At 45.0% G+C, this 19,498-nt stretch overlaps 2 protein-coding genes across 2 annotated transcripts in view; one reads left to right on the top strand and one right to left on the bottom strand.

Annotated features, from left to right (window-relative positions):
• The window catches only part of DPYSL2 (dihydropyrimidinase like 2), a 105,596-nt gene extending 103,558 nt beyond the window's left edge, over positions 1-2,038 (bottom strand). The window contains exon 1 of the mRNA XM_039876152.1: positions 1,601-2,038. Coding sequence (XP_039732086.1) covers positions 1,601-1,954 — 354 coding nt within the window. The 5' untranslated portion in view covers positions 1,955-2,038. The remainder of the gene's footprint in view (positions 1-1,600) is intronic.
• Positions 2,039-2,288: 250 nt separating this feature from the next.
• PNMA2 (PNMA family member 2) lies at positions 2,289-9,325 on the top strand. The gene is made up of 3 exons (XM_039876154.1): positions 2,289-2,446; positions 5,175-5,306; positions 5,606-9,325. The coding sequence occupies exon 3, from the start codon at positions 6,095-6,097 to the stop codon at positions 7,187-7,189; it is 1,095 nt and encodes a 364-aa protein (XP_039732088.1). The 5' UTR covers positions 2,289-2,446; positions 5,175-5,306; positions 5,606-6,094; the 3' UTR covers positions 7,190-9,325.
• Positions 9,326-19,498: the final 10,173 nt, after the last annotated feature.

Here is a 19,498-nt window from a genome sequence, read left to right as displayed (position 1 = left end):
ATTGTCTGATCACTTGAAACAAAGTGAGCTTTTTGGATTAAGTTCTTCTGGTTGACTCATAGTGAAATACAACTTACCAGGTATCCGTCTCTATGAATAAATCAGAAGACAGGGCTGGGAAAGGAGGAATCAATTAAGTAAGTAGTTCCCTCACCTTTGAAAAATGACAGCAAATGGTTTATCTTTCCTAGAATTGGTCCTACAAAAATGAAAAGCTGCCAAACTCTATGCCACATCAGGAAACAGTAACATGTTTGGGCCATTATCACCAACACTTAATTGTTCTCCAATGAGTTCACTGTAAGCGCACAGCCTAAAGCCCAGACAAATAAATGCTTGTGGGATCACTCAGTGAATGTGTACAGACAACTCCCAACTACTCTGGAAGCCCCTTAAGAAGAGATCACCTTGAACTTTTTAAATAGCTAAACTTCCCTCTGCCCCACAATGTAAGGCACACAATAGGTATTCAATAAATAATCAATCTCATTTTCACCAACTGGCCTGAGAAAGAGCAAACAAGTGTTAAAACATTTCACTGTAATTTGTCAGTTGAGAAATTAAGTCTGTGAGGGGGTAGAAATGCACAAGTATGAAGGTCACCCTGATAAAGACAAAACCGTGGTGTGAGAAGATCGCACTTCAAATGCACAGTTTTTATTCGTCAGAAATGACGAACCTTTTCTAAAATCAAGGTTTACCAAATTAGTTCTCTTTGTTTCCTCCATTAACACAGTATGGGGGGCGGGGGTCCAAACCATCTTTGACAATCTATTCAAAATATGAAGATGTTTTTCTTTTTTCTTTTTGACCTTTGAACATAATCCACTTAGTCCCCATCCCCAAAGCGCCTCCCGAATAGGGCAGGCGGAGTGGGGAGCGCTCTGGGAAGCCCTTGCTAAGATACTTAGCGGAACTTTGTCCTCCACATGGACAATTTAGGAGCGTCTGGGTTTCCTCGGGTGACTCCACCACCTCCCTGGTTCTTCTCACTCTGCGAACTGGAGTCAGGGTGATGAGGTTCTCCAAGGCGGTCCGGAAGGCGCTGACCATGGTCCTGGCCTCCGACTCGGAACGCGAACGTGAAGGGAGCCGCAGGAGGTGCCGTGGATCAGCGCTCGGGGCGCGGCGGGGAGCAGCCGTCGAAGCCCCCGCCCCTCCCGAACCCCAGGGAGCCCGTGGGCCTTCACGCGAACCCTCCACCACACGCTCCGAGCTGCATCACAAAAGGGTGGGGCACCCAGCCGCAGCGGCAGCAATCGGAAGCCGCCCGGGAGGATTTAAGAAGAATAGAACCACGGCCCATCCCCATCCCCCACCTTGCGACCCCCAGCCAGTTATCTGCCCATCCTGTACCTCAACCCCATCCCCCTCCTCACGCCCAGGGAGGTGAAGGCAGCCTTTGTAGGCGCACAGCCGCCCACAGCTGAGCCCGAGCCTTTCCGGGTAGGGTGGGGTGCGTGTACAGATGCGGGGAGGGGCAGGACCGTGGGCACGCTGGGATGCTCGTTTCTCCACCGAGCTAGGAGGGGGACGAGGGAAGGACGATCCCTGAGCCTAGCCCTCGGTCTCAAACACCCGCCCTCCCCACAATACCAACCTGGTCGTAGATGTTCTGCAAGGCTTCTTTGCCCGAGGCCCGCCGGATCTCCACCTTCCGGCCCGATTCAACAGATGGCTCCCCTCCGACACGCCGGCTCTGTCGCGAGTACGGCGGCTGCGGGTCGGGGCCCAAGTGGGCGACGTCCCGCTGCTGAGCCACCACCTGCCCCGAGCCCCGGCCCACCGACAGCGAGTCGAAGTCGATGGTCTTGTTTTCCGAGGACCCTTCCACGGGGCAGAACATGCCACAGAATTTCTGCCGGGGCTTGGGGCTGCCCGAGCCCAGGTTTTTAAAAAAGGCAGGGACCTCTTCGTCCTCTGCTGCCTTCCCAGATTGCTTCCTCTCGGCCATGACGCGGGGTCTCGGGAGGGTCCTCTCGGTCTGTCCGTCCGTCAGCAGTCCCTAAGTCCGCCTCTCAGTGCACAACCCGCTGGCTGCTGCAGCGGCTGCCGCTCTTCGCCTACCGCAAGGTGCACAGAAAGGAAGGAGGGCTGGCGAGCGGGCGACCCTCCCTCCGGGTCCCTCCCCCTGACCCCGCTTTCTCCTCTCCCTGCCCACGCCCCCCGCCGCCGCGCGAGCTCCCGCGAGCTGCAAAGTTGGGTCTGGGAGAGAGGCCGCTGCGGCAGCGGGAGCGAGAGACTGCCAGTTCCCGGCAGCGGCAGGCGGAGGGAGGCGCGGGCGGGGCGGGGGCGGGGCGCGGCGCCTGGCGCCCGGCAGGGGAGCGGAGCGCTGGGAGAGGGGAGGGCCGCGCCGCCCAGAGCCCCGCGCTCCGGAAGTGAAGCGGCCAGACCACTGGCTAATGGATGCGGAGAGAAGGGTCCGCTGACCGCTCTCGGCTCCAGGGTGAGTATGGGGCAGGCATGCTGGGACGAAGATCCGAGGGCGCAGCCTCTGGCCCCCGCGCCCTTGTCGCCTACCTGCCTGATCCAGACGCCTTTCTCCCACCGTATTGCGGAGGTGGGCCAGGGGAGAGGGCCCGCCGTGGGGAGGGCCCCCTCCCCCTTACCCGGAGCGTGAGCTGATGGATGGGGAAAGGGGAACAAATTGGTTGGCGCCAAGACACCCGGGAGAAGGGAATGAGCCGCAGTGAGGAGGGGGAAGGGATGGCGCAGGCCACATGGAGGACTGGGGGGCCATACGATGCGCAGGACACCAAAGCTTCAGTCTACCCACGGGCGTTGGTAGGCTGTTGGGAGCAAAGATTGAAAGGAGAAGGTTCTCACTTAGTGCATCCACAGTGGTGAGGGGCGCACAGCATGGCGGGGAGAAATGCAGAAGGGCATAGCAACTGATGGTGGGGTGTAGTATAAAGAGAGACATAGGTCTATGGTCCGTGGGAGGGTAGCGAAGAGTGCAGTCTGCAAATTCTGGCCCAGCACGACAACTAATAATATATAGTGAGAGAGGGTGCAGACATGGTGCCCAAGGGCGCCACGTACCATAACTGCGCCACTGCGCCAAGAAGAGCGAGCCCAGGAGAATATCTTGATTTAGTATCCTCCGCCTCCTACCCCAAAGAAAGGCGCATTGCAACCCTCCCCAAATCTTCAGCCCTTACTGTCCCCACCCCACCCGCTGCGCACTGCGCCAGAAGCTCATGCCAGGGACGTTAGTGCGCGCGCGCGCGCGTCCAGTGTGGGCCGGGAGACGGAGTGCTGGCTGTGACTGAGTGCTTTGAATTGTGTGAAACCAAGCAAGGAAAAAATGTGTGAGGATTTAGTATGTGTGTGCGAGTAGACCAGCCACAGCCACCGCGGGTTGGTGGGCATCCAGAGAGCATTTTGATTTGTGCCAGTAATCCGGTCTCTGAGCGTGCTTCATTGCTTACTCCCACCCGCACGCCCTTTCCTTGTATCAATCTTTGCAGCCCTGGCCCTCTTTCCACAGTGGCAAAATCTTGCAGAGATGATGCCCATCCTTTGGCAGCTGAAGAGGGAAGTCTGGGCATGCTCAGTAGCCAGGGTGGGTTTGGGCTAAAAAAGGTTGTTTACCGCAGGGTTGTCGCGCCGGACAGTGTGACCAAGGTTTCTGTCCCATTGTCAGCTCTTGCCATGGAAGGATTAAATCGAATACCCACCTTCCCCCCCCAATTGTGAGGGATAGTTTGGGGAATGGAGTTAAATTTGGAAGACAATCAGCACAGTTTTAAGATGAGCCCACCATGATAGCTGGGAAGGAGTTTCCGGGTGACAAGGGGATAGGGAGGAAGGAGAGCAATACACGTGTGGGGGCTGAGAGACCCAGAAGCGGACATTCAGACTCAGCACCAGATGTGCTCGAATCTGAGTAAAGTGCTTCCACACGAAATACATCATTTCCTACACACAGCAGCCTGTGAAATGAGTGCTTTACCATCACCGCTTCCCAGGATAGGAAAGTGAGATCTAGAGAGATTATTAAGGCGCTCTGCCCAAGGTCACTATCTAATTAAATATCCAACAATTCCAGTGCTGGTGCTGGTGGGATCTTCCACATGAAAGTCTGGTTCCTTTTCCAACTTATCCTATCTTTATGTTAGAAAATGCAAAATTTTCACATTTTTTCCCATATCGAAATATTTTCATCCATGGATTTACTGTGTATCAAGGATGATTGTTCACTTGCCATCTTTTTTATTTGAAAGTTGCCTTGCAGGTAGGGACTTCCTTTGGAGGAAGAGGCCATGGCAATTATTACGAATACCTTGGAAATGTTTCTTCCTGCACATCCGATGTCTTTCTACATCTCATGTTTCCTCTAAATATTACAATGGGAGAGGGAAGTCACCTCCATATCTTAGAAGGAGAAAGTGAGGCATGGAAACGTCACTGGGTTCAGATCCCTGGGGCAGCTGGGCCGGGGCATGATCCAGCATTTTGCCCTTCTGGCTCCTAGGCACGTGCCATGCTTTCAGCCCCTTCCAGAAGGACTGGAGAAATGTGCTTGCAGCAGAAGCAACTGCATCTATGGCTGCAGGTTGGCATCTGTGGCACATGCACCCCACTTGGCTTGATGGAGATTTTCAGGCTTAGGGAAGAATGGTGGTGGCCCCTTAACACCCACTCCACAGCAGAACTGGGAGACTTTAGGAACTCTTCCCTTCTTACATCACTCAGTCTCGACCAGCTCTCCATAGATGTGCTTTCTCTCTTTTCCTTTTCCTTTAAATGACCCATTCAAGTTCAAATGCTGCAAAGATAGTGTCATGTTCGTGACTTAACATTTATAGCAAAAGAAACACCTACTTGTGCATTTGCAAAGCCTGACTAGACATAACAAAAGAGAATGAATTCATAATTCTAAGTTTAACTTATTTGGCCCTGAGATTTTTAAAAATTGTTAAGCCTATATTAAATTGTTATACCTCTATTATTAAAGTATATTATATAAGTTATATTGTTATACCGATATTAACTGGTTATAAATACTCGAGTGATTTCTAATTGGATTTTTTAATCGAAAAACTGAATCAACTATATTCAGTGGTTTAATTGTGGAGGATTGTCATATTTTTTAATAAGCACATGAACGGTCTTCATCATTGGATATTACTGAGCCATAAAAATACACCATTATTATTAATGTATAACAGGTCAGCTTGGCTTGGCTGGAGCTGAGAAGGACCCAGACACGCCATTGTGTGGAGCTGAGTGACATCTTGCTGCACTAGAAGCAGAATAAATAAGCTCCTTGACTCTTACGGAACGTTGGAACACATAAACAGGTATCTGACCACATCTCCTGATTTCATTCTTCACATGGGAAGGATCTTGAGTCCTGGCCAGAACTAGGCTCAGACATTAATTAGCATGTCTGATGAGCAGACAGTGGGGAAGCCAGATTGCAGGAGGGTCTCCAAGAGGGAAAAGAAAAGTCACCGTAAGCAAAGGAGATCTGACAGAGTCGGGTAGCGCAAACATAGTGGGAGGCAGAACCCCCATCTATTCCACTTCCATCCCTAAGTAGTGTGTGGATGCTTCCTGGGAAACAGGGCTGTGTGGTAACTAACTGTTGTTTCACTAGGAGTCCAAGCCACTCTTCTGTGAGACTTCTCTCCAGGACTCCTGGGTGCCAGAGTGGAGGCGTTTCCCCACTGACTAGAGAGAGGTGAGGCCGAGGCAGCAGACCCAGACAGTGTGAAAGCAGCTCGCACAGGTGCCTCCGTTGGTCAGAGAGGGTCGACACCACCACGTGGCTGCTGGCATCCAGGAGAGAAACAGCAGCCACAGGACTACAGAGCCACAGGCAGTGGCGCTGTCGTAACCGACACTAATCACCCACCTTGGGTCAGTTCTAGAGACAACTGGAAGTGCTGAGTTCTTGCCACTGGAAAATTAAGGGTTACTGGTCCAGAAGACTTTGAGACTGTTGTCGGAGTGACCTGACCTGAACCCATTCACTCGTGGGTTATAGTTTCAGGAGCTCATCCAGGATACTTTAAATCCTAAGGCAGCGCCTGTCTGTGCCACAAATTGGTACCTGTAGAGTTAGAGCAAATAAATACTCGTGACGATGGCACTGGCGCTATTTGAGGACTGGTGCCGGATAATGAGTGTGGATGATCAGAAGTCATTGATGGTTATGGGGATACCAGTAGAGTGTGATGAGACTGAGATTCAGGAGGTTCTCCAGGAGACTTTAAAGTCTCTGGGAAGGTATAGACTGCTCGGCAAAATATTCAGGAAGCAGGAGAATGCCAACGCTGTCTTATTAGAGCTCATGGAGGATATTGATGTCTCAGTGATTCCCAGTGAGGTTCAGGGAAGGGGGGGTATCTGGAAAGTGGTCTTTAAGACCCCTAACCAGGACACTGAATTCCTTGAACGACTGAACCTCTTTCTAGAAAAAGAGGGGCAAACAGTCTCGGGTATGTTCCGAGCCCTGGGGCATGAGGGAATGTCTCCGGCTGCAGTGCCCTGCATATCACCGGAGTTATTGGCCCATTTGTTGGGACAGGCAATAGCACATGCCCCTCAGCCCCTGCTGCCCATGAGGTACCGGAAACTGAGAGTGTTCTCAGGGAGCGCTACTCCTGCCCCTGAGGAAGAGCCCTTTGAAATCTGGTTGGAACAGGCCACCGAAATAGTCAAAGAGTGGCCAGTGGCAGAGGCAGAAAAGAAAAGGTGGTTGATGGAAAGCTTGCGTGGCCCTGCCCTGGACCTCATGCATATAGTGCAGGCAGACAATCCGTCCATAAGCGTGGAAGAGTGTTTGGAGGCATTTAAGCAAGTGTTTGGGAGCCTGGAGAGCCGCAGAACGTCACAGGTGAAATATCTGAAGACCTATCAGGAGGAGGGAGAGAAAGTCTCAGCCTATGTGTTGCGGTTAGAGACTCTGCTCCGGAGGGCTGTGGAGAAACGGGCCATTCCCAGGAATATTGCAGATCAGGTCCGCTTGGAGCAAGTCATGGCGGGGGCGAGCCTCAGTGAGATCCTGTGGTGCAGGCTTAGGGAGCTGAAAGACCAGGGACCACCCCCCAGCTTCCTCGAGTTAATGAAGGTGATCCGGGAAGAGGAGGAGGAAGAGGCCTCTTTTGAAAATGAAAATATCGAAGAGCCAGATGAAGGGGACGGCTATGGCCACTGGGATAACGAGGCAGATGACTAAAAGCCAACTCAAAGCAGAACCCGTAGCCTGTGGGCCTGGGGATATTTGCTTCACCAGGCTAAGACCTTTCCCATATTATTTTCTTTAACAAATGCAATTGAAATCAAAGCGTTCAAGCCAGGTCTTGATTCTTTCTAAGAAAAAATTATCCAAGAGTTTCTCGAACCCTTCATAGATCACCAATAAACAAAAGATTAAATTTAAAATATGACATTATAAGCCTAAAGGAAACTTCAGGTTTCCTTTAAATACCCATAAGTAGACCAAAATTTACCCATATCACAGAAGAAAGAATTGATAAGAATAATTCATAAACTTGATAAGAATAATTCATAAACTATCTAAAAATCTTAAGTTTTTTGACTTGTCAGGTGTTTTCCTTTCTCAAATCGACAAATTCTACATACCTAGCAGTGTGAGGCACTGTTCAAAGGAGGTAACAGTCAAACATCTATGGCCGTGATCTCAGGGAGCCACAGTCTCATTGAGGACATGGCCTCCACATGTGGAAGCTAAATAACCTGATGTGTAAGTACAAGGCCAGTAGAAGCCAATAAAAGTGTCTAGTGTCATTGCCAAATGAATACAACCATCTCCGCCTACAGGCTTCTTTCCCTCCTTCCTCGGGAAGCCCTACTCCCATTCCTCTGCTGGGTGTCAGATAGACAGTTCCAGGCACTGCGTTAGGCCCTGAAGACACCAATGACCAAGACTAATTCCTGTTTTCTAAGAGGTTCACGGTGTGAGAGGCATCCTCAAGAAAAGGCAGACATTACAGGAGGGCATGCTGGAGAGTTTGGAGTTAGCAAACGGGCTGGTCTGGTTAGAGAAGACTCTTAGTGGCAACAGAGGGCAAAGAGGAGAGGAGGAGAACTCACGTTTATTGAGACCTATGCTCTGTGCCAGGTATTGTGGGCATGTCTCATTGAAGGTGTACAGCAACCCTGAAGTGGCATAATTTTGCCCTTTCTGAAAGAAAGAAGCTGAAGTTCTGATGGGTTAAGTGGTCTCCATATCAAATTACTAACAAGCGACGGAGCAAAGATCGGGGTCCAGAACTCTCTGGCTCTTGCTAATTCGCCCTCCATCGTGATCATGGTTTTCAAATTGTGCAGAGAATTTTCAGCAGTTCTATCTTTTAAATGTATTTTAAACTCTTAAATCTCTAATAAATAACAAATCGACGCAAGTATAGTGATATCCAAATATTAAAACCTAGACAAACATTCACCAGCAAGCTCACTTTTGTTTCCAAATTGACTCATTTTGTGCAGACCTTGGCTAAAACGTTCCCTTGCAAAATATGAGCACATATCTGAACTTCTCTTAAGGTTCATCGATTAAGGGAGCTGTAACACCTCATGGGTGTTTAAATCAGGCCCATGGGTGTCCTGTGAGGTAAAGTGTACAAGTAAAGCATAAATGAGCACCATTCGGTGAAATGCTGGTTGATGTATCTCATCCTGGTAGCTTTGTGTATACAACAAACAAGTTGCTTAACTTCTCCAAGCATCAGTTCCCTCATCAGAAAAATGGGAAGATAACAGAATAGGGCTGTTATGTTAGGATGAAGTGACATAATGCCTTTTAAGCACTTAGCATGATGTCTGGAAGATAGCCCTCAATACATTGTAAGACTCATTATTTTCATGATGCTTACAGGCTGGTCTGCTCAATGCATGCTCTCTTTACTGTTCTAACAGTTGTGCAGTAACAAGTAAATATATAATCTGTCAGTCAAGTCGTGACAACATTGCATTAGAAACCGTTTTAGTTCTTATGGTAAGTTTGAGTGTTTGTTGTCTGTTATTTTGTGATAAGTATTCCAGCAAGTGCTGACTATTCTTAGTGATTCGACTTTGAAACAATAAATTATTCTTTCTGGTGGTGGATAATTTTAACTGAAGAATATCCTGAGATTGTAAGAAAAGCATTTTTTTAAAGATACTATTTGTGATCATTTATCTGTTATATTTTTCAGTACTGTTCAACCAAAATGATACAATTAATCATCTAATACATCCTGATTTCATGTGTTTTTGTATTCATGAAAATGGTCTTGTTCTTATTTATTGACAGTATATAAAGTAAAATGTTATAAATGTGAAGTCATAAAATAAATACATGCTAATAAAATTCTGAGTTTTTCTGTTTCATGCATTGTGGTTTTGTATAAGCTATTGCTTCAAGGATTTTTATTACTGAAAGAAAAATGGTAGCCAAGGTTAGAAAGTCAATCCAAAGCCAAAAGGTCTTGAACTCTACTAGACACGAAAGCCTAACAGGAAAATGCTGGAATAAGGATACTAGGACTTTGTCTCCAGGGACGAATGAGGGCTCAGTCCACCCATTATTGATTTCTCTTTTAAAATATAAGAAATGACAGATGGAGGCCAGTTCCCTCAGAGACCTCCAGCACATTTGCTTAAGCAAGTAGCTGTACAGAGAAATCACCAGCCTCTTTATTCTGCCAAGGGTGAAATGACCTAAAGCTGAAATACTTTATTTTTTGGGTGAGGTCATTTTTTGCTATATAAATGTGTAGACGGAAAAATTCCTCTCAACTTTGGCTCTCTTGAAAAATTTTTTTCCTCTTTTCTGCAGTGCAATGGGGGAGCATACCTCACTGGGCTGTATATAGTGCAGATCAACCCATTGCAGGTATCCTGAGGGCTGTCCAACCCCCTGTCTCATTCACTAGAGCAAAAACCTTACAGGATATTGGTCTCACCTTGTACTTAATATGTCTCCAGCCCTGATCTCAGAGATTAAGGCTGCCAAGCCTATATAGCCCACTGCTAAAGGTAACTTTTCAGCAGGGGTTGTCAGAGTCTTCAGGCCTCAGGTGTCACTTGACATCTCCACTTCTACCAGCCAGTGCTGCCAAGTCTCTCATCCTGTTTTCTTCTGCTGGCCATCCTAAATGCAGACCCCGATTATCAGTTCTCATCTTTACTCTCTTTTCCATGCTACCCTGCGCTTCTTCCCAGTGCTGATCTTTATGGTTCTCCAACATGCCTACTGGATATTCCATGACGTCCTAAACAAACTAGCCCATATCATCAGCTTCCTTGCAGAATACCCTGTCATCATCGTCCTTAATTGACCACTGGTCCTCCTAGTAGTCTTCTGCCCTCCAGCCTGCTGAGTGGAACCTGCTCAGTCTCCCCTCCTCAGGAGAGGCTGGGGAGTGGCGGTAGCCTTTCTTTTGCCTCATCATCATCATTCCCCTACTTCTAATCACATTCCCTCCTTCCCAGAATATGCTCACCCACTCTGCCATGCCGCCCGCCGTGGTCCAGTCCTGACAGAGCGTTGGCAACAAAACTAATGTGGGGAGGGGCCCATTTAGGGCAATCTGGCGGGGTGTCATCGAACAATAAAAGGGAAGAAAAAGATAATAAATATGAGACATATCCAAGAGAGTCCTGTGAGTCAAGACTGGAAAAGCAAAAAGAGGGTTGGAAGCTAGAGTTTTGAAGGAGCGGAGCCTGAAACGAAACATTGACGTGAAGTAAGAGGATCTGAGACGGAATTGTCAAACGCACTCGAGGTTTGTTTTTTGTTGACCATCAGCATAAGCCCTGATGGTTTAAAGGCCCAGGATGAGGGCAGACATCTCTCTGATCCCCTTCCTGTCAGGGTGGGCCAGGAGCTCCTCGAGTTTGCCCAGGGAAGACACCCTCACCAAGAAGCTCACTTAGGGTAGAAGATGGTGTCCCTAAGTGGGCTTCTCAGAAGCTACCTTTGCCACTATAGCAGCTCCTGGAGTTGTCCCTGCTTCAAACATGCATCGCATAACTCACTGCCCTGTCCAAGTGGTCCTTGACATCCTAAATGGACATTTTCTTAAAACCTAGAGTAATTCCAAGAGTGTATGTCAAAGTCAATTCTATAATAAGGAAAAAAGGTGTAGAATTTCAGTCTGTCTTTCAGGACGCCAGCTGGAGTTGCCCATTAATTTCCTGGGCTGCTCTGAGCAGCAGCTGAGACTTTTTCCCAGTCTGCCCCACCCCCACCCACCCTTGAAGGGAAAAGTTCCCAGAGGAAGGAGTTACCCAGACTGCAGTGGTGCTGAGGCTGGGAGCCCCTGCAGGAAGTGCCCAAAGAAGGCAGGAGAAGCTTACCTCTATCCCATCCCCCAACCTGGCCCTGCTCTGCGTGGCCTGAAGGCAGACCCACTAAAGGCCTTTCCTGCTTCTTGGCAGAACAGCTTGGCCAACAAACCCAACAACTAAAATGAAGTTTTCTTAAAATAACAAGCAATTGTCATAAAACTAAACTTTGTTTTTTTCCAGCTTTATTAAGGTATAATAGACAAATACAAATTGTGTATATTTAAGGAGTACAATGTGATATTTTGATATACGTATACACTGTGAAATGATCTCCACAATCAAGCCAACTAACATATCCATCAACTCACATAGATACTGTTGTGTGTGAGTATGTCTGTGTGTGGTGAGAACACTTAAGAGCTATTCTCAGCAAATTTCAAGTACACAATATAGATTACCACGCTGTACATTAGGTTTCAGAACTTATCCTACGTTAGTGAAAGTTTGTACTCTTTGACCAAATAGCTCCCCACTTCTACTCACCCCCCGGTCCCTGGCAGCCACCTTCTACTGTCTGCTTTTCTGAGTTAGACTTTTTTAGATTCCACATATAAGTGAGATCATACAGTACTCGTTTTTCTGTGTCTGGCTTATTTCACTTAGCATAAGACCTTCCAGGCTCATTCATGTTGTCACAAATGGCAGGATTTCCTTCCATTAAAGTAAACTTTATGATGTAAGTGAACATAACTGAGACAGTGAAAATCAGGTGGGTGAATAAGGGACACTGCGTTCTGCTGACCAGCCATCATATCACATTCCCTGGCAACATCCCAAGCAATGGCATCAGCCTCTGATGACACTCATCAAGTTTGGGGACTCTGCTATTCCATAGTGGCTAGTGGACACTTTAAAGGTTCCAAATGCAAAGGTTCTAAATGAGCCTAAGGCACCTGTAAACGTCTAGGACTGGGTGTGCTGCCATCTACGGAGAAACAGCTACCTATGCAGAGTCGCCAGGGCTGTTTTGGGGTGATTTATGGATCTGAAACTAAGGTAGTAATTCTTTGGAGTCCTAAGCCCTGTCACTGGCTGAGTTGATGGCCAAAAAGTGGCAATGTGGGGTGAGGACCCAGGCTGCAGAGGTGCCAAAGGCCATACTCAGGGTGTTGTTTGGGCCCTCGGTAGATCAGCAGAGCTGTGGAATCTCTAGGTTGTATTTCCTCACCGGAACCACCCGGTTTTAGCAGCTGCACTTCTTTGACCAGGGCCCATGTGAAAGTTTTCGAATGCTTCAGAACAGGCGATGCCATGGATCTGAAGTGCATTCTTCTGGTAACTAGAATATTTTGGGCTCAACTGAGGAATTTACTAAAGTTGTAATGCAAGAGATAAGTGCTGGGGGCATCTACCTCCTCTGAGCTGTGCCGTTTTCCAGGAGCGCACACGTTAACTTGGGCATCTGCTTATGAGGTAGACAAAGCCCACATAGGCATGGGGAGGGGAACTGATATATACTGAGGAATAAGGAAAGAGGCAGAGGCGGCCATGCATGCCTCCTACCCATCTACCCCCACTCCTGGCACTTCCAACCTATGTCTGAAATAAAGGATAGAGCACCAGAAATTAAAATCTAGAAATAGACAAGGAGTGGAACAAAACACAAGCACGAGAACAACAACCCCGAACAGAATAAATAGGAAGAAAATCACACATAGGCACATCATAGTCAAACTGCTGTAACCAAAGATGAACTGCTAAAAACCAAGAAAATGTTGAAAACGGCTATAGGAAAAAGGCACATTACAAAGAAATTACTGCTGACTTCTCAAGAAAACAGAAGTCAAAAGACAGGGCAATAACATCTTTAAACCACTGAACAGAGATTTTTTTTCTGACAATGTTTAGTAAAAATTGGCCTTTTAAAGCCATCTGAGCCTGGAATATCTTTGGAGGTGGCTGGCAGCATGGAGAGCCGGGCAGCTGGGGAGAGACGTCTAACTCATGACTGGATTTCTTTCATTGTAAGTGGAATAGTCAGGTTTTCTATTTTCTTCTGGAGTCAATATTAGCTCAGATTTTCTAAATTTTTTTCCATTTTATTTAAGTTTTTCAAAAAATGTAGTTATAAATTTGTCAGTATTCTCTTCAGATGTTTTAAATTATCCATGCTTCTATAGTTGTGGCTCCTTTTTTATTCCTAATATTATTTATGGTTTTTTTCTCTTTCTTTCTGGGTTAACGTTCCCAAAAGTTTAGCTATTTCATTGATGTTTTTCAAAGAATCGGCTTTTGGGCTTCTTTATCCTCTTCATCATTATTTTATTAATTTCTGTTATTATTTATTACAGTCATGTGCCACATAATGACTTTTTGGTCAACAATGGTCCACGTATGAAACGGTGGTCCCATAAGATTATAATGGAGCTGAAAAATTGCTATCACCTAGGGATTTCATAGCCCTCGTAACTTCATAGTACACACATTACTCAAAGATTTGTGGCGACACTGATGTAAACAGACCTACTGTGCTGCCAGTCACATAAGAGTATAGCATATAATATAGGTAATACGTAAACCGGTGACAGCTGTTTATTATCATGATAATAAACAGTAATTTATTATCATGATAATAAATTATTATCATGATAATAAACAGTAATTTATTATCATGATAATAAACAGCTGTCACCGGTTTACGTATTACCTATATTATATTTTTTATCATTACTTCAAAGTGTACTTTTCTACTTGTAAAAAAAAAAAAGTTTGCTGTAAAACAGTATGCCGTGTTTTACACCAGCAGAGCCTCATACATTTCATGTTTACCATATCTCTTGACTGCATCGTTTTCTATTGTGCTTCATTTAAACTCATGTGATTTTCTTCGTCATGGCCCCTAAGTGTATAAAATTCACTGCTAATGTTGCCAGTAAGAGGCCATGTCGAATGATTGACCCAGAAACAAATTAAAAGTGATTAAGAATTCCAAAGGTGGAAAATCAGTGATGGTTATTGCTCGCCAGTCAGGCACGGCCCATTCCACTATAGCTACAACCTTGAAGAACAAGAGCAAAGTGACAGAAGCTGTTAAAGAATCTGCTTAACTGAAGACTAACAAACATCGGAGAAGAGCCTGTACCAGATGGAGAGAAACATCTAATGACCTGGACTGAAGACCAGACACAGAACTGTGTCCCTCTCAGCACCATGATGATCACGGTCAAAGCAAAAAGGTTGTTTGCTACTCAGCCATTAAAAAAAAATGAAATCCTACCATTTGCAATGACATGGATGGACCTAGAGGTTATTACGCTGAGTGAAATAAGTCAGACAGAGAAAGATAAATACCATATGATTTTACTTATATGTGGAATCTAAGGAACAAAAAGAACAAACTAATCAAAAACAGACTCAAATATAGTGGACAATTTGGTGACGGACAGAGAGGAGGGAGGTTGGGGGGCTGGGAGAATGGGGTGAAGGATTAAAGAAGTACAAATTAATAGTCGATCGTTTGGGCACAAAGATGGGGAGCACGGCACAGGGAATACAGTTAACATTAATATGATGGCTAGCTGGAGGGCCAGGGGAGGGAGGAGCAATTGGGGGGATCGTTTTACAAACAATATAGATGTCTAACCAATGTACTATATAATTGAAACTAATTTAAATAAATAAATTTAATTAAAAAAAAAGTTTGTTCGTGATGTTGAAAGAAAAGGCTGGACCTGACTACAATGTTGAATTTTGTTGAATTTACTGCTAGCTCGGGGTAGTTTAAATGATTCAAGAATCGTTATTCATTGCATAATGTGAAAGCAAGTGGTGAGTACATGAGTGCTGATATGAAAGTAGCGGAAGAATTTTTAAAAAGTCTAGACAAGCTAATTATGGACAAAAATTACCCGCCAGAGCAAATATTCAATATGGATGAAAGCTCTCTATTCTGGAAATGGATTCCTGAAAAGATTTTCATCCATAAGGAGGGCAGGTCGGTGCCAGGTTTCAAGGCTTTTGAGGACAGGGTAACAGTCTTGCTTAGGGGCAATGTTTCAGGCTACAAATTGAAACCCTTTGTGATCAGGCACAGTTTCAAGCAATTTTACTATTATGCATCTTGTAGATTATATTTCTTGTGCTTGGAGTTCATTGAATATCTTTGATCTAGCTATAAGAATATAGCTTTTATTAAATTTGGAAAAACTTTGGACATGTTTTCAAATATTGTTTTCTGTTTCCTCCCTCCTTTGGTGATTCTAATTATACATATGTTAAAGCACATAAAGTTGTGCTCCAAATTACTGTTGCTCCATCATTTTGGGGGGGGTCTTTTTTCTCTGGTTTCTTTTTGGCTTATTTCTATTGCTATATCTTCTGGTTCATTAATCTTTTCTTCTGAAATGAATAATCTTTAATAAATCTCATTCCACATATTTTTTATTTCAGACATTATAGGTTTCCATGTCTAGAAATTTGATTTGGGTTTTTTTAAAATCTCTTCCATATTTCTACTTATCATGGTTAATCTTTTCTTTAGCTTCTTAAACATATGGAATACAGTCATAATACTTGTTTTAATAATCTCTTCTACTGATTCTATCTTCTGAATCTTTTCTGGGTCAGTTTCCATTTATTTTCTGCTTATTATGAGTCATATTTTTCTGTTTCTGTGCATGCCAGGTGACTTTTGCCAGACATTGTAAATTTTGCCTGCTGGATGTGTTTTGTTTGTTTTTTAAATCTTATAAATATTCTTGAGCTTTCATCTGGGATGTAGATAAGTTACTTGGTAACGACTTTATCCTTTTGATTCGTACTTTTAAGCATTGTTAGGCAGCACCAGTATAGAATTTAATCTAGGTCGACTTTAACCCAATACTGTGACAAGATCTTTATGAGTACTCCACCCAGTGCCCTATAAATTATGAGGCTTTCCACTCTGGTTGGTGTGTGTGTGTGTGTGTGTGTGTGTGTGTGTGTGTGTGTGTGTGTGTGTGTGTAAATCTAATCCCTGTTATTCCATCTTGGCTGAAAACAAAAGTCTTCTGTGTTCAATTTTCTTTTAAAAAGATTTAAAAATTAGAAGAAATAGCTTTTACATTTTCTCACCCATTTAGTATTTCTAGTACTCTTCATTTTTTGTGTACCTTTGAGTTTCCATCTAATACAATTTTCCTTCAGCTTGAAGAATCTCCTTTAACAATTTCTTATAATGCCAGTCTGTTGGCAATGAATTATCTCAAGTTGTTTGTATGAAAAAAAGTCTTTATTTTATCTCTACTTTTTAAGAATATTTTCACTACATGTAGAATTCTAGGTTGGCATTTTTTCCCCAGCACATTAGATGTCATTCCTATATCTTCTGGCTTGCACTATTTCTGACAAAAAAAAATCTGTAGTACATCTCATTTTTGTTCTGTTGTTATATATAATGTGTCTTTTTTCTAGTTTAAGATTTTCTCTTTCTCATTGGTTTTCATCAATTAGAATATGATGTACTTTGATGTGGTATTTATTTATTCTGTTTGGTGTCTTCTATTGACCTTCTTGAATATCAAGGTTTATATTTTTTAACAAATTTGGAAAAATTTTGACTTTTCTTTTAATTATTTCCTGATCTCACTCTCTTTTTGTGACTCTAACTGCAAATAAGTTAGACCACTTGATGTTGTCTTATCAGTCACTAAGTTCGTTTTTGTTCCAGCCTTTTTTCTGTTTGCTTCTGCTTAGAGAGTTTCTTTACTATGTCTTCAATTTCACAGATTTTTTTTTGTCTGTGGTATCTAATCTACAATTAAGCCCATTTGATGATTTTTTTTCACTTTAGGTATTTTAATTTTCAGCTCTAGATGTTCCTTTTTATACATTCTATTTATCTCCTCATCATCTTCAGATTTTCCTTTCTATTCTTGAGAAGGTTTATGATGGCTCTTTTAAAGTCCTTTTCTATTAATTCCATTGTCCCTGTCATGTCTGGTTCGGTTTATATTTCTATCCCAGTTATGGGTTCCATTTTCCTGCATCATTGCATGTCTAATAATTTGTTTTATATTGGATGCTAAATGCAATGGCTTTGTGATATGTTAACCTGGGTAAGCTGAATTACAGTCCCCAGGATTCCTTTTCTAGTATGTTTCCAGTTAGGATAGATTATAAGGGGTAATTCTCTCATGAGAGTTTCAAGATGGAAGAAAAGAACAGAAATTTTGTCACAGTAATTCAATTAAACACACTGCCTCCATGAGGGCCAAGCAAAGCTAAATGTTCACTGGTCACAAGGATGAGGGACAGAGGCCAGAGTCAGCTCTCCTCTGGGGGGAAAGCACTGCCCATAGGCCAAGGCCAACAAAGAACAAAAAAATAAATAAAATAAAATAAAAAATAAGAAGCCATGGCAGGCACTGCTGCTCAAAATGTGCAAACATGGCCCTTTTCCAAATTTAGAGAACTCTGCGCTATGCTACTGTGTTGCTCTAAATAGCGCCAGTTAATGTTGCTGTCAGCTTTTTTCAGACCTCAACGCTGGCATCTTTTAATCCCTTGGTGATGAGCAGTGTGTCCCTGCAGAGAGAGACACGGAGATCTGCCCTCCTGGGCCTGCGAAGGCCGCCTGCCGTCCTGTCTGGATATTCTCTCCTTGTCTCCTCCGACCTCATTTTCCATGCTGGCCATGACTCCCCAGAAGAGAAAGGTGGGGGTCTGGCAAACCAAACAAGAAATTCTTTCGAAGAAAGCCTGTTGCCATGGGAACCGGTTGTCAAACGATTTTCTGCGCGGGAGGTGTCAAGAGTGGGGCCGCAGCTTTTCCTAAGCACTGCCTGCTTTTCTCTTTAGTTTTCTACCAGAACAATGAATGACTAGAGAGATGGCTGAGAAGGAAAGTGCTCCTCTGTCAGAAATGCACCCTGAGAGACAGCCAGGGGCTTAAGGTATGGCCTGTTCTAATGGAGCCTTCAAATTGCAGTGCTTGGGGATGGAACAGGGGACGCACAGGAAACCAGATGAGGAAGCACTGAGAAGCCAAGTTGGATGGATCGGAAAGTGTCCCCAGGGCTTTCACTCTGTGCTCAGACTTAATCTGTAGCTTTGGAGAGCTCACACCTTGTTGGGGAAGGGGAACCAAGATACATAGGATGAGAGAAATGACACAAATCAATGTGTGATATTGACATGTGTTGCTACTCTAAAGATGCCCCATCTCCATGGGCAATACTGCCTGGCATGGATGCAGACTCTGAGAATGACAAGTCTGCACTTGACCCATAACCTTGAAGGGCCAAAGCTAGCATGGCAGGAATAGAAATGCGCTGCTGGGATTGCCCTTCATGGAAGCACTGACCCAGCCACCAGGCCTGTGATTAAGCGACAGACTCTGGTCGTTAACTCCTTTGGGTCCACCTCAGCTTTGGAGTCAAAGTCGCCCTCTTCCCGGGGCGGCCAAGACAATGAGCATGATGCGCAGGAGTGCCTGGGCATTCCCAGCCCACCCGCTCCCCTGGCAGGTGTGTGCTCTGGAGCCCCCGTCTCCCGTCTCCTATAGGCTGGCAGAGACTCACATCTGCGCCGCATTCGGTTACCCGCCCTGCCCCCTCCCGCTTCCTACTTTTCCTTTCACAGGTGTTACCACCAATAAACCTTTTGCATTCATAACTCATCCTAGTGTCTTTTTTCCTGAGGACCCCTAGCAGAGCTACATTTTCACTGGTCACAAGACGAGTATTGGAATCTACAGCCAATGCTAGAATATTGGTAGTAACAGGGCCTTAGAAAGCTGTAGTGCAGATGTGTTGTCCTTATGGGCCCGGGGACTCCTCGGAATCTGGGGTGGGGAGACTATGTTTCTATGCTGGTGTGGACGAAAAAGGGGCCACATACTAGACCTGTCAAGCTCAGAGGAGGCCAGCGTGGCGGGCCCTACAAACTCGGAGAAGGAAAGTAACCACATAGGATGGTCTGAACATAAAAATTTCTAACTAAAAGCGAGTTGTGGCAGGTAGTCACATCCTAGGCCTGTAGCTTCCTTGACATAGGTCAGTCTTTACCTTAAGTGAGTCCGTCTACTGTCTTTTTGCATCTAAGATAACACACTTTTGAAATGTCTGAGTGATCTCCTTTCCCGACCCCTCAGGGCACAACCACCAGAGTTGGAGACCACAGACCCCTCATTGTTGTCTTGTTCCCCACGTACCATCTCTCCTTGCTGTGGATGTTAATTATTAACTATCCTGTACCCACTAAAGTAAAAGAA

This window comes from Pteropus medius, unplaced genomic scaffold, assembly GCF_902729225.1.
Source record: "Pteropus medius unplaced genomic scaffold, Ma_sr-lr_union100, whole genome shotgun sequence".
NCBI classification, from domain to species: Eukaryota; Metazoa; Chordata; class Mammalia; order Chiroptera; family Pteropodidae; genus Pteropus; species Pteropus medius.
This window is presented reverse-complemented; position numbering and strand designations above follow the sequence as displayed.

Bases quoted from the DNA above. Each gene is read 5' to 3' on its own strand.
- PNMA2 (XM_039876154.1), top strand. From the start codon at position 6,095: ATGGCACTGGCGCTATTTGAGGACTGGTGCCGGATAATGAGTGTGGAT.